The sequence below is a fragment of the Macaca mulatta genome, chromosome 14 (assembly GCF_049350105.2).
Source record: "Macaca mulatta isolate MMU2019108-1 chromosome 14, T2T-MMU8v2.0, whole genome shotgun sequence".
In the NCBI taxonomy this organism is placed as follows: domain Eukaryota; kingdom Metazoa; phylum Chordata; class Mammalia; order Primates; family Cercopithecidae; genus Macaca; species Macaca mulatta.
In genome coordinates this window covers 75,558,905-75,573,136 of record NC_133419.1, presented here as the reverse complement: position 1 = coordinate 75,573,136, position 14,232 = coordinate 75,558,905, and the positions used below count along the sequence as shown (strand labels likewise).

The following is a 14,232-nucleotide window of genomic DNA, read 5'->3' as shown; positions in this document are numbered from 1 at the left end:
TTTTTTTTTTTTTTTTTTTTTTTGAGGCAGAGCCTTGCTGTGTCTCCCAGACTGGAGTGCAGTGGTGTAATCTCAGCTCACTGCAACCTCCGCCTTCCAGGTTCAAGCAATTCTCCTGTCTCAGCCTCCCGAGTAGCTGAGACTACAAGCACACGCCACCACACCTGGCTAATTTTGTATTTTTAGTAGAGACGGGGTTTCACCATGTTGGCCAGGCTGGTCTTGAACCCCTGACCTCAGGTGATCTGCCCGCTTTGGCATCCCAAAGTGCTGGGATTACAGGGGTGAGCCACTGCGCCCAGCTACACTGCACTTTCTTTTTTTTTTTTTTTTTTTTGAGACGGAGTCTCGCTCTGTCGCCCGGGCTGGGGTGCAGTGGCCGGATGTCAGCTCACTGCAAGCTCCGCCTCCCGGGTTTACGCCATTCTCCTGCCTCAGACTCCCGAGTAGCTGGGATTACAGGTGCCCGCCAACTCACCCAGCTAGTTTTTTGTATTTTTTTAGTAGAGACGGTGTTTCACCGTGTTAGCCAGGATGGTCTCGATCTCCTGACCTCGTGATCCGCCCGTCTCGGCCTCCCAAAGTGCTGGGATTACAGGCTTGAGACACCGCGCCCGGCCTACACTGCACTTTCTTATCCATCATGTCGTTTAATTCCCACAATGGTCTGTCTGGTGCAGGGATTATTATTGCACCTATTTTACAGAAGAGAAGACTGAGGCCCCAAAAGGGGAAGTGTCACCCAGGCAGTTATTGGCAGAGCAGGCTCTCAAACCAAACCCAGGTTCTCTAGTCTCCCTGTCTCAGTCCTGTCTCCTGCTGTGAAAGAGCATGGGGTTTGGAACAGGAGAGGAGTGACAGACCTTCAGGGCCTGGGTGGTCAGGGGCAGCATCCAGGGAGAAGCGAGCTTTGGGGTTTGGGTAGATAGAAAGGGAGAGCAGATTTGAAGCAGAGGCACGGTGGTGGAAGGAGCCTGTCTTGTGCAGGACGCAGTGGGGACACCAACGTGATTACAGCGGTGCTTGACTGGGGCAGGGGCTGGGGCCAAAAGACCGGCCAGAGCCAGACTTGGGTGGTTTGGAAGGCCAGGCTGAGATTTTGGCTATATTCTGTGGCTATTGGGAGCCCTAACTGTCCTTAGCTCCTGACCCTGTGTTCTCCACAGATTTCTGCTGCTTGCCCCCTCATCTGTTTTGAGGACAGCTGAGTAACAATGGGCTCCAGAAACAGGAAACGCCTCTGCTCAGTGCAGGGATTGCAGTGCGACCCATCTGGGCTGTGTTTGCCTGGGTCAGCAGCCCTGGATGGAGAAGGCTGCTGGAACTTCCCCTCTGGGGGCTCTTTGCTGATTGCTGCAAGCCTGCTGGACACCATGTGCTGTGTGTGGCTCAGCCCATGGAAGGCCCTCCTGTCTGCTGGGCCCCCAGGGATCCAGGCACTATCTGTGGTGACAGCTGAATTCCTGTTAAAAGAAGGCTTTGTCCAGGGGCTAGGTTCCCTGACCCACAGAGCCAATGTGGACCCTGGGGTGATATGGAACGCTCTGCCAGCCTCGGGTTCCTTCACATATCATCAAGGGAAGCACCACGGGGATGGGAGATCTGCTTAACTTCCTCCCATCCCATGAAAGAGAGTGTTTTTTCAGTAAGAGCTGAGTTTCTATGAAGAATGAAACACGTTCCCAGCTTTCTTCTTTTCTTTTTTGAGGCAGAGTCTTTCTCTGTCACTCAGGCTGGAGTGGTGCAATGACACGATCTCGGCCAACTGCAACCTCCGCCTCCCGGGTTCAAGCGATTCTCCTGCCTCAGCCTCCCAAGTAGCTGGGATTTCAGGCACCCACCACCACGCCTGGCTAATTTTTTGCATTTTTAGTAGAGACGGGGTTTCGCCATGTTGGCCAGGCAGGTCTCGAACTTCTAACCTTAGGTTAGAAATCAGTATATTAAAGAGACAGAGAGCTGAATTTATTATACATTTAAAAATAACAAAGACACTTTGGGAGACTGAGGCAGGTGGATCATCTGAGGTCAGGAGTTCAAGGCCAGCCTGGCCAACATGGCGAAACCCCAACTCTACTAAAAATGCAAACATTAGCCAGGCATGGTGGTACATGCCTGTATTCTAGCTACTTGTAAGTCTGAGACAGAAGAATCGCTTGAGCCCGAGAGACAGAGGTTGCAGTGAGCCAAGATTGCGCCCCTGCACTCCAGCCTGGGTGACAGAGCGAGACTCCATTTCAAAATAAATAAATAAATAAATAAATAAATAAATAAATAAATAAAACTAAGAGAGGGACCAGGGCCAGGTGTGGTGGCTCACGCCTTTAACTCCATCTCTTTGGGAGGCCAAAGCAGGCAGACCACTTGAGGCCAGGAGTTCAAGACCAGCGTGGCCAACATGGAGCCTGTAGCCTATAATCCCAGCTACTTGGGAGGATGAGGCAGGAGAATTGCTTGAACCCGGGAGGTGGAGGTTGCAGTGGGCCAAGATTGCACCACTGCACTCCAGCCTGGGTGACAGAGTGAGACTCTGTTTCAAAAAAACAAAACAAACCAAACAAAACCAACAACTAAGAGAGTATAATTGGAACATTTGTAACACAAAGAAATGATACATTCTATTGATTGGTTATACATTGAAAAATAAATTTAAAAAATAAGAAATGATAAATTCTTTCTTGTTTCTTGAGGTGTTGGATACCCCATTTACTCTGATATAATTATTACACATTGTACGCCAATTCAAAATCTCTCACGTAGGCTGGGCGCAGTGGCTCATGCCTATAATCCCAGAACTTTGGGAGGCTGACGGGCGTGGATCACTTGAGGTCAGGAGTTGGGGATCAGCCTGGCCAACATGGTAAAGCCCCATCTTTGCCTCAGCCTTCCAAGTAGCTGGGGCTACAGGTGCACGCCACCATACCCAGCTAATTTTTATATTTTTAGTAGAGACAGGTTTCACCATTTGGCCAGGCCGGTCTCAAACTCCTGACCTCAAGTGATGTGCCCACCTCAGCCTCCTAAAGTGCTGAGATTACAGGTGTGAGCCACCACAGCCAGCCTCATTTGGAGTTCTGAGCTAAGGAATCTGGGAGTGGCCAACCCAGAGATTCATTTCTTATTTATGAAGGACATCTGAACCCCCGGCTCATCCCATGAAACGCAGGCTGTATGAAGGATCAAAGCCCTTTGTTTTGGGTTAAGTGAAGGTGGCCAGGTGGAGGGTGCCATATAATTTGCATGGTTTTTACAAATGGTAGTGATTCTCTGTCCAGCCCACCACCACTGGACCACCCTGTATGTAAGTTCCCTCAATAAACCCGATGTCTTGTTTGCTAACTCCGAGTCTTCTCTTCAGCCCCTTTAGCATGGTGCCATCCCTATTGAAGTCAACAGGCCTCCAGCATGACATGTGTCTAACCCCTGCCATGTCTAGCCCTGTCCCTGCCACTGCAGGATGCCTTAGACACCAAGGAAGCTCACATGGTGCCTCTTGGGCCTGATCAGCTACCTTTCATCTCTTCTTTAGCCTCAGTCTCCTCCTCTGACAAATGGCAGTATTGGACTAGCTCTGCTGGTTTTTAGGAACAGAACCCTTTTCCCAATTGAAATCTCATTCTTTAGATTTAGTCTTTAGACAGGTATGAAAACACACACTTCAGTCCGAGTAGTTCTATATTTTGTGTGTGTGTGTAGAGGCGTGGAAGGCCCTTAGCCCTGCTCGGTGATACCCCTCCTCCTCCTCCCTATGGTGGTACCCTTGGGGTTCTGTGGGGTTCAATTCAAAAAACCAGTCAAGCAGATCGCCCCAACAGGGCCTCAAGCCATGATGTTAAAGGAAGCTCTATGTGCAGACCTGGTGGTCTGGGGGAGCCTTTCCTCAGCTATTTGGTGCCAGGACCTGGCTTTGTACAGACCAGTACAAGGGCCTGTGGTGCTGTCCAACCTCTGGACATGTCTTTAACCCTCTATGGGCCAATCCATCCATCAGTGAGATGCAGCGGGGTCTAGAGGCAGTGCCTGCAAAGAGGAGGCACTGGGGGCTAGGAGGCCTGCAGCACCTCAGAACTCACAGATGCTGCCGTGGAGACACAAAGCCCCAGGGAAATGGAGGCTTCCTGGCTGGGCAAATCCTGATAGACCAGCCCTAAGTCCTGGGTTTTAAGGACCATTGGCACCTCACACTCCTGTCCTCCATCTCTGACCATTCTCCCAAAGAAGTACATGGAAGTTAACGACTGGAAGACAGTGGACATCACAGGCTTACAGACTCTTAGCCAAAATTGCAGCCATTTAGAAATGTGGATTTGGGGAGTCATAGGCCTTTCGAGGCACAGACTTTTAGAATAAGGTAAGTACTTGAGAAGCTCTATTAGAAATACAGACTTTAAAACCATATAATTTTAGAATCCCAAACTCTCAGACATATTCCAGAAATAACAGACACATAGATTCCTGGTCTCTGTGGTCGGAGTCCGGTGGTGCTCAGAGGCTGGAGAGGGACAGGGGTCCTCATGGAACAGGCTTGCCTGCCAGAAAGTAGCTCTATGGGCCCCTCTGAGCCCCTGACCCAGCCCCAAGGGCAGGTTCTCAGAAGGACCAGAGGGCATGGTGGGCACAGGGACAGATGGGGAAGAAGAATCTGTCAGGAAGCCCTCAAGAGACCATCTTTACCCCACAGACCCTGCAGAGCCATCTGCCAGGAGTCCTTGGGCCTAGCAGGACCTTGGGGACTGGCTGATTGTAGACAGGAAGACTGAGGCCTAGAGGGAGGTGAGGCCTGTCCTGGGTCACTCCTATGAGGGTCTCTTGGTAGCACCTGAGCTCCGAGGCCACAGATACAGGGACAGAGCCAAAGGCAAGAAAGTAGGGCTCCTGTCCCCTCCCATCCCCTGCATGGCCTCCCCCAATCCCATCTCTTACTCTTCTACTCTACTCTTCATGGGGACTGCTAATGCCCCCTGCCCCCCAGGCAGAGAATCCCATAATCATGGCCATGGGAGAAACCTGAGCTGTCATTCATCATTCCCCATCTCTCTGCATCTGGCCTTCCTTCACCTTCTCAGACCTCCTTGGGGCAGGGGCTGTGGAATGTACCCCTCTTTTCCCCTGTAAAAATGCTCACATATTGCTCCAGAGACAGTGAGTCATTTAGAGATGGCCTTGAACCTGTCAGGGGCGACAGACCTTGTCTGATCTGCTACCCATTTGATAGATAGAGACACTGAGGCCAGAAACCTTCTCTGGGCCACATAATTCTTGTATTACATACTGCCATCTCCTGGATATCTTTAAAAACAGCATTTACTTCGAAGAGGGTATTTAGGGGACCCTGGAACCCTGAGCCTGGGAGGGGACGCCTGGTGAGATTTCAGAGTTAGCTCTGCCCTTCACTTTCTCCTCTTGCCCATTCTCTCGCCCTGCAGAAGATACACATCCCATGTCTGGAGGTCTGGACTTTCTGGAAGCCAATTCAGCCTCATTGGGCCTTTGCTCCTGGTTTATTCAACTCCCGATTGGTGGCCCTTCTGAGCCAGGCCAACCAGCTTTACTGCAAGCAGACCCGGCCAAGGCAGCCTCAGGGAGGTGGAGGAACAATTCCTCCCACATCAATATTTATTGCCTGAGAGCTGCTGGAAGCAGATCATCATGTTCTTAGCCCTTGTTTCTTTTTAAAGAACCTCTCACCCCCTTCCCTCCCCACTCCCCATCCCCAATGTGCTGACAGATTGGATCCAGACAGCCAGACAGGTTCACAGCTGGGGAGCCAGGGTTTCAAAGCATCATAGAGACACAGCTCTTAAAATTTGAGTCTCTGAATCATAGCAGCTCCGACTCAAGGAATCGTGCATTCTCGGAATCCGAGGCACACAGGATATTGCTCCAGGAGCCTAACCTCAGCATCTTACACAGCAGCACAGAATGTGGAAGTGGCTTGCTGCTCAAGGTCATATGGCTGGCATGTGACAGAGCCCAGTGCAGTCTCCCACTCCTAAACTTTGCTTCTGCCACCTATCCCACCCATGGCTCAACTGGCATTCTTCTCTGTTAAAATTTAGGACTCGATTTGGAGATCATCTGTAACCAGCAATGTAGGCTCTCTCTCTTTCCTTTATGAACATCACCCCACCTCTAAGTTCTAGGAATTTCATCGTATCCAAACTTTGGCCTGAGCTAGGCAGAATCAGAAAGGCCCAGCTGTGGTTTCAAACTGTCTTCTTCCCCTGAAATTGCTCACTCCCTGGCAGCTGCTTCCCCCTGCCTCTGAGACAGCTGCACCCAATCCCAGCATCAGCCCAACTCATCACTGTCTTGGGGACATCCCGCAGCAGGGCAGCTATGTGTAGTCCCCAACCTGGGTAGCTCCCAGATGCACCTCTATCCCCTCACTGCCGATGCATGGCTTCCACCTGGCCTGGACCACCATCAGAGCTGTCTGATTTCTCTCCCTGCCCCCACCCTCTCCAAACATATTCAAATGCATCAACCTGACACAGAAATGCTCTTGCAGCAAAAACATTCAACAGGATTTTTATAAATTGTCCCTTTGAAATTAGAATTACTTAGCAACAAGTAAGTTACTTAATTTATGATTGTCTGTGATTTCTCAACATCCACCTCCCATACTTGGCAAAGAGGAAATCTAATGCACAAATTTTCAGAATGTAATGAAATGTGTATAAGTATTTAAAAAAATTAATGAACTTGACATTACTGGCATGTAATTAAACTTTTAGGCCTGGCACAGTGGTTCACACCTGTAATCTCAGCACTTTGGGAGGCCTAGGTGGGCAGATCACCTGAGGTTAGGGGTTCGAGACCAGCCTGGCCAACATGGTGAAATGCCATCTCTACTAAAAATACAAAATTAGCCAGGCGTGGTGGCGCACGCCTGTAATCCCAGCTATTTGGAAGGCTGAGGTGGAAGAATCACTTGAACCTGGGAGTTGGAGGTTGTGGTGAGCCAAGATCTAGCCTGGCCAATAGGGTGAGACTCCGTCTCAAAAAATAAAAATAAATAAATAAATAAACTTTAAAAATTGTTTCTATTTTGTCATTTTCTTTTTAATTTGAAGCCAATTTGTTGTTTTTCAGGCCTCGTGTTTTTGTGGGTACCTGGAAAACTTGGAAGTCCCTGGCCCAGAATACTCTGTTTTGCCTAGTGGCTCATGTGATCCTGTCCTCTCCTACCAGCTTTGTGACCCTGGGCAAATCCCTGCACTAGGCTGGGCCTCTGTGTCCTCTTCTGAGGAGAGACCCACCCGCCGCAAGAGTGGAGAAGGGGGATTCTAGACACCCTGGAGCATCACACCGGTCGTGACTTGTCCATGAGTCTGTGTCCTCCCTAGACTGTGCCCGCTGGAAGGGTGGAGGCCATGGACTGATCTTCAGGTCCAGCCTGGGCCCTGCACTCTGTGCATGTTTGTCCCCTTCACTGTCCCCGAAAGGGCCAGGTTTATTTCTATAGCCAAATCTTTCATGCAGGATGTTTCTGTGCCTGGAATCTCTGATCCTCTCTCCTTTCTGTGCTTCCACACATCCTTCAAAGTCCAGCTGAAATCCCTCCTCTTCAGGGAGGTCTTCCCAGACTGTCCTACCCACTCTCCCAATTCTTAACATTCCTATGGCATGTTCAGAATTTACAAAAACTTTAAGTGATGAGCACAGAGGCCATACTGTAGTGGTTAGCATGAGGGGCATGGGCTCAGAGAGGTGCGGGTTCTCATCCCAGCACTGCCCTTGCTTGCTGACTTTGTGATCTTGGGTAAGTCACTTTCCAACATTGGCTCTGGGTCTCCTCAGCTGTGGAGAGGGCAGGTGATATTCACTGCGCAAGGTTGTCAGAAAGATGTGATGGAGCCCAGGCAGAAAGCATAGTACCCAGTGGGGATGCAGTGTAATTTTTTTTTTTTTTTTTTGAGACAGAGTCTTGCTTTGTCGCCCAGGATGGAGTGCAGTGGCGTGATCTCAGCTCACTGCAACCTCCACCTCCCGGGTTCAAGCGATTCTCCTGCCTCAGCCTCCCAAGTAGCTGGGACTACAGACACCCGCCACCACAGACGGCTAATTTTTTGTATTTTTAGTAGAGATGGGGTTTCACCATGTTAGCCAGGATGGTCTCGATCTCCTGATCTTGTGATCTACCCGCCTCGGCCTCCCGAGGTGCTGGGATTACAGGCGTGAGCCACCGCACCCAGCCGAAGTGTAATGTTACAAAGGAGAACAAGTGGGTGGGGCTGGAGCCTGGACCCAGACAGGTAACATGGAGGGAGCTTACCTTCCTGGCAGGTGAGTCTGTGACTGCTAAGACCTTTCGCCGAAACTGAAGCTCATGTTTTTCTTTGGGCATTTCCTTGGGGAAGAAGAAGTAGGGGATGGCAGCCAGGGCCACTGAGCCAGCAGCAATGAGGAAACCCAGCCACCAGGCACCCACCCATCGGGGGTCCTTTATGGTCAGGCTGATACCACCTGGAAGAGAAGAGCATGGTGACGTTAGCGTCAGGATGATAGGCTGTCACTTCTAAGCCACCATCCTGGGACTGGCCTCTGAGACATGAGGTGGCCTAGGCTGGGAGTCAGGAGACCTGAGTTCCAGTCTGCTCTGCCAGGTGTGTCCTGTGTGACCCTGGGCAAGTCCTTGGCCCTTTCCGAGTCTTGGCTTCTTCAACTACTGAGGCAATGTAGTGCAGTGGTCAAGGCCATGGACTCCGGAGGTGAACTGCTGGGTCTGAATGCCATTACTAACTCATAACCTTGGGCAAGCTACGTAACCTCTTTGTGCCTCAGTTTTTGTCCTTTGTGAAATATAGATATTAGTAGCTTCCAAATCATAAAATTGTTGTGAAAATTAAAGAAATTAATAGATGTGAAGCACTTAGAAGAGTGTGTGCCGTAGAGGTACCTGCCCATCCTCCTCTTCCTCCTTCTCATTACTATTGTGATTATTATTCTTAAATGAAGGGTTAGGATTACTGTTGTGTTTCTCAGACCTGTGTTATCCCCAGGGATGTTTGTCAAAAATTGCCTTACCGAGGACCCACTTAGAATGACCACAGAGTGGGGTGGGAAGGTGATCAAGGAACCCATACCTTTAACAAGTTCCCCAGATGATTTTGATCCCTACCTAGGTTTAATTAGAACTAGATTATCCCAGATGTGCCTCCTGGCTGGAACACACAAAGCTCCTGTCATACTTCTTAATCCCAAGGCTGAGTTGCGTACATTCTCCTTCAATTTCCACAGCATCCGAAAATGCTTCATAAAAATACAAATGAGCTGGGTGCAGTGACTCAAGCCTGTAATCCCAGCACTTTGGGAGGCTGAGGTGGAAGGATCATTAGAGGCCAGGAGTTCGAGACCACCCTGAGCAACATAGTGAGGCCTTGTCTCTACAAATAAATTAAAAAGTTAGCCAGATGTGATGGTGCACACCTGTAGTCTCAGCTATTCGAGAGCCTGAGGTGGGAAGATTGCTTGATCTCAGGCATCCAAGGCTGCAGTAAGCTAGGATAGTGCTACTGCGTGAGGGGCAGAGTGAGACCCTGTCTCAAAAATAAGAAAAACCAAATGCTCCTTGATATAACAACCCCACATGCAGAGCTGGTTCCCCTCGTGCTTGATCCTAAGTTCCTCCCAGGCAGGGACCAGAGGACTCAGTTGGCACTTAGCAAATGTACCTGTAACGCTGAGGATGGGTTTGGCTTTTGCAGTGATTAGACTTGATTCTCTCCTTACTTTTTAATCTCTCCTGCCTGCATGTCAGGCTGGTGAGAACTCACACATGCACCTCTCCAGCCCCTCTGCTTCTCTCATATCAGTCTGTGCCTGCAGCTGGCGTGATCTGCCTACCTTGTGAAATCCCCCATGGAGAAGGGAGTTTTGAGGTGGCAGGTTGGTTCACAGAAATGTCACATCTGCCTGTGGAGATGCCCCATCTGCCTGGACAATGTCAACAGTCAGAAAACACACCCCCTTGCATGGAGCTGAGGTGTGTCGGGGGACATCTAGGGAACCCCTGACTCCCAGGACTTTTCTTTCAGGGGAGGGAGAGGTTGCAGCCAGAGCCCACACTCTGGACCCAGCCTTCCAGAAGGAAAGCGGGCGGGGCAGGGCTGTTCCTAGTGGCTGCTGTTCAGAGCTGTGCAGACCTGTCCTGGCTGCAGGCACTTGTGGGCAAAAGCTGGGGAACAAGAAGCAGCGTCTGCATGTTCATTCACACACACACATTACCTGAGGCTCCCAGGACCTGGCAGAAAGTCTGCAGGTGAGAATGGCAGGAGGCAGGAGGCACCTCTGGAGCTGCTTGGTTTGATGAGTTAGGAGCTGGGATGCCACAGTGACACGCTCTAACAGGAGTACCCTACTGCTCTCCAAGGACTCCAGAGCCCCAGAACCCCCAACACCCCTCCCTCCTGGCCAGCTTCTGACCAAGCGTCAGTCCCACTCCTTGGCCCACTCTGACCACTGCCTGAACCAGAGACTACTGTTTCCCAAATGGTGCCCCTGGCAGTTTCCTAGGCTCTGAGCTGGTCAGAACTAGAAGGATTCTTAGAGGTCACAGTAAATACCCCATCTGAGAGAGGCCCAGGGTAATACTTTGAGTCACCAAGTTCTGCTCCAAAAGTTCTCTCCAGTGTGCACTGTCCTTTCTGTTTAACTCAAGTCTTGTTTCCCCCTAAAGACAGAGGCTCCCTACAGGTCAAAAGAGTGCGCTCTTTCACCTGCCCCACAGCATGTGTGAGCAGGGGGCTGAGGGCCTGGGGAAGGTGGGGTATGGAACAAGGCGAAGACTCCTAGTAATAGTAGTGACAGCAACCACGGTTCCTCATCTGATGGCATTTTACAGTTTACCTCCACCATCTCACTGGACTCCAATTGCAGCTTTAGGAGACAGACAGGACAGAGATTTTCTCACAGATGAGAAAGCTGAGGTTCGAGAGGCTAAGAGGCTTGCCCAAGGTCAGTGGTGCTGTTAGGATTTGAACCGAGGTTCCCTGGCTCAGTGTCTCCTATGAGAGTGGCAGTCAGTTAGCTAGGGTCTAGCAAACGTGTGGTCCTGAGGCTCACCTTCCGGCATCTGGTTAATGTCCACATAAAGGCGCAGCATGAGGCTGCCCAGCCCAAAGGCCAGGCCTGGCCCCATCATGGTCACTGCAAACAGGATCCCTACAACACAAAGCCTGGGTTAGGATCCTCTAGTCCTGGCTTCTCTCCTCAGACCAGTGCCTGCCCAGTCTGTGATGGGCAAGAACACTCTGTCTCCCCTGGTCAGGGATGGGGAAGTCTCCAGGGCTTCCCTGGACCTTTCCTGGCCAGATGGGGCAGGGGGCAGGGACTCCATCTCCAGCCCCAACCCTGGGTCTCTCTTCCTCCTAGCTGAGCCTGGCCTGACCATCAGAGGCCAAGGGATGAGACTGGTCCTCACCGAGGTAGAGGGGTGAGTTGCTGTTGTGGGCAAAGTCATCGATGTAGGAGATGCCAAAGGGCTGAATGGGCACCCCACCCACGCCCAGCAGGGTCTGTGCCACGAACATGATCCCCACCACACTCAGATGCCGGGTTTCTGTGTAGCTCGAGCAGTTTCCGTTGGAGTGGGTCCGGGCTGGGGCTGAGGTTGTGGGCAGGCACAGGGAAGCCTTGAAGTCCTGTGGCATATCCTCTGAGAGACGACAATGAAAAAATGTTACAACAATAGCTAAGACTTAAATAGCACTTCCCGGGGGGAAGGTACTCTTCTAAGTGCTGTGTGTAAAAATAATTCGAGCCCCACAGCAAACCTCGAGGGGGAGTGCCCTCATTACGCCTGTTTCACAGGTGAGGAAACTGATGCTTAGACAGAAACCAGTAAGGGGACAGGGCCAGGATGGGAACCCAGGGGGTCTGGCTTTAGGGTCCATGCTCTTAAACTGCCCTACACCACCTTTCTGACCAGAGGCATTTGCAAGTGCCACAGCAACGGCGGCCCCTGCGTGGGGCGGGGCGGTCAAAGGGGGTGCAGTTTGAACTGGGTCCAGAAGAATAAACACAATTTACCAGAAAAAGAGGGAGGGGAGGGGTGTTCTAGGGAGAGGTCACAGTACAGGTAAAACCCAGGGACTTGAAAGGGCACCGTGCCAGGAGAATGAGAAGTTCAGAATGGCTAGATCACAAAGTGTGAGGGCAAGGCCAGGGTTGAAGTCACGGTGAAGCAGGGTGGGGCAGCTGGGGCTGGATTGTGGAGGGCCCTGGGGCCCTTGATGTTCACTTTGGGGAAGGGTTCAGTGTCAGCTTGGGACACAGATGCAGTGTACAGAAAAGAATTTCTTAATTTAGTTACCTGACATTTGTTCCCTGGAGCTCACCAATATTTGGTGAGCAAACTTGAGGAGACCCTCACACTATTATTATCCCAAATGTGGCTGTAGAAGCAGCCTTCTCTCTGCGGCCCTCCATTTATGGAGCTGAGACTCTGAGCTGTGTCAGTCCAGCCAGGAGAGCCACTTCCTTGGGCTGCAAAGAGCCATGTGAAACAAGGTCAAGAACCTGAAAGAAGCCTTCCATGGAGGCTGCCTGGGACTTGCTGTGTGACTTCACAGAGGCCCTTACCCACTCTGGGCCTTGGTTTCTTCATCTTTCACACGAAAGAAAGAACAAAGTTTGCCCAGATGCTGTGGCTCACGCCTGTAATCCCAGCAATTTGGGAGGCCGAGCGGGGTGGATCACTTGAGGTCAGGAGTTTGAGACCAGCCTGGCCAACATGGAGAAACCCCATCACTGCTAAAATACAAAAATTAGCCAGGTGTGGTGCTACATGCCTGTAATCCCAGCTACTCAGGAGGCTGAGACAGGAGAATTGTTTGAACCTGGGAGGTGGAGGTTGCAGTGAGCCAAGTTTGCACCACTGCACTCCATCCTGGGCGACAGAGTGAGATTCCATCTCAAAAAAAAAAAAAAAAAAAAAAAAGAACAAAGTTCTCCAGATAAGGAATTCAGAAGTGGAAGAATTCAGCAGTTCAGAGCAGCAGCTAAGGTAGCGCTACCTGGGTGTGTCCTTGGGGCAGTTCCTCCCCTCTCTGGGCCTTGGTTTCCTCACTTGTGAGCAAGTAGTGATAATCCCTGCCTTCTGGGGTCATGAACGTTAAGAGTGGTGGGTGGTGAGCGTGCCCAGGCATGGGGCCTACTAGACGTTAGATGCGACAATTATTAGAGAGGTTATGTCTGCCTTCCCCATCCCTGTGTCCCCAGTGCCCCGCAGAGGGCCTGGCACAGAACACAACTTCATCAGTATTGGATGAAGAATGAGTGAATGGAATAACCTGGACTGTCAGAACAGGAGGGGAGTTTGGAGATCCCCGAGTCTCTCCCATTCTTTGGGCTGATGTAAAGATGGAGGCTCAGACAGGAGAAGGGATTTGCTTAAGGATTCAGGGGCACCCATTGCAGAGGGAGGTTGTATGGTAGTGAGGATGAAGAACATGTGTGTCCTTGCACAGAAAAACCTCTGTAAAGTGAAAATTCTGTACAAAGAAATGTGAGGAAGTATTGTGTTTTGGTATTCCAAGCAGTTCTCTTGACAAGTTTCCATGCAGGCCTAGAGAACCACTCCGCATTCTTCATGCACATGCTGGGCTTTCCCATTTCCCTGCCTCTGCACCCATGCCCTCCCCTCCACCTGCAACTGCCACCTTCTCTCTAAGCTGCAGCTCAAGTGCCACCTCCTCTAACCCCTCCAGCTCCCTCCAGTTGCCAGGGTCCTTCCCTTATTCAGGACTCTAATGGCCTCCTCTGGTCACCTCCCAAGGTGCTCGGCTCTATACCTTGTGGCAGAGTTGCCCGTGCTCATGCCAACCCTGCACCCCACTGGGTCATGTCTGCTTCATCTTGTCTCCCCTATCCCTGTCTTCTGGTCTGGTACAGAGTGGGACTTCAGAGGCGTGAGCTGGTGGGAGGGTGAGGGAGGAAGGCTGTTCTCTGACAGTCTTCCTCCCGTAGGAAGGCTTCCTCCATGCCAGGATGGAGTGTGGGCTCGCCCCTGCCCTGTGCTTCCCTCATCACACAACTGTTTTTTGTTTTGTCTGTCTCCTCTCCCAGGCTGGGAGCTCCCTAGAGTAAAAAGAACTGATTCCCCTGAGAGGCTCAGGCACGAAGTAGGCAGCATTAAGAGTTTGTTGGGTGTTCCACTGGATGGATGAATAGATAAATAGATGGATGAGTAGGTGGATGCATCGATGGGTGGATAGATATGGATGAATG

The 14,232-nt window shown here is 51.0% G+C and overlaps 1 protein-coding gene across 10 annotated transcripts in view; it reads right to left on the bottom strand.

Moving 5' to 3' along the window:
• The window catches only part of SLCO2B1 (solute carrier organic anion transporter family member 2B1), a 158,674-nt gene that overhangs the window by 23,782 nt on the left and 120,660 nt on the right, over nucleotides 1–14,232 (bottom strand). For 9 of the 10 annotated variants that reach the window (XM_077960372.1, XM_077960375.1, XM_077960370.1 and 6 more), the window contains 3 exon segments: nucleotides 11,426–11,659; nucleotides 11,068–11,166; nucleotides 8,279–8,469 (listed from right to left, as the gene is read on the bottom strand). In XM_077960372.1, coding sequence (XP_077816498.1) covers nucleotides 8,279–8,469; nucleotides 11,068–11,166; nucleotides 11,426–11,659 — 524 coding nt within the window. 10 annotated transcript variants of the gene reach the window in all.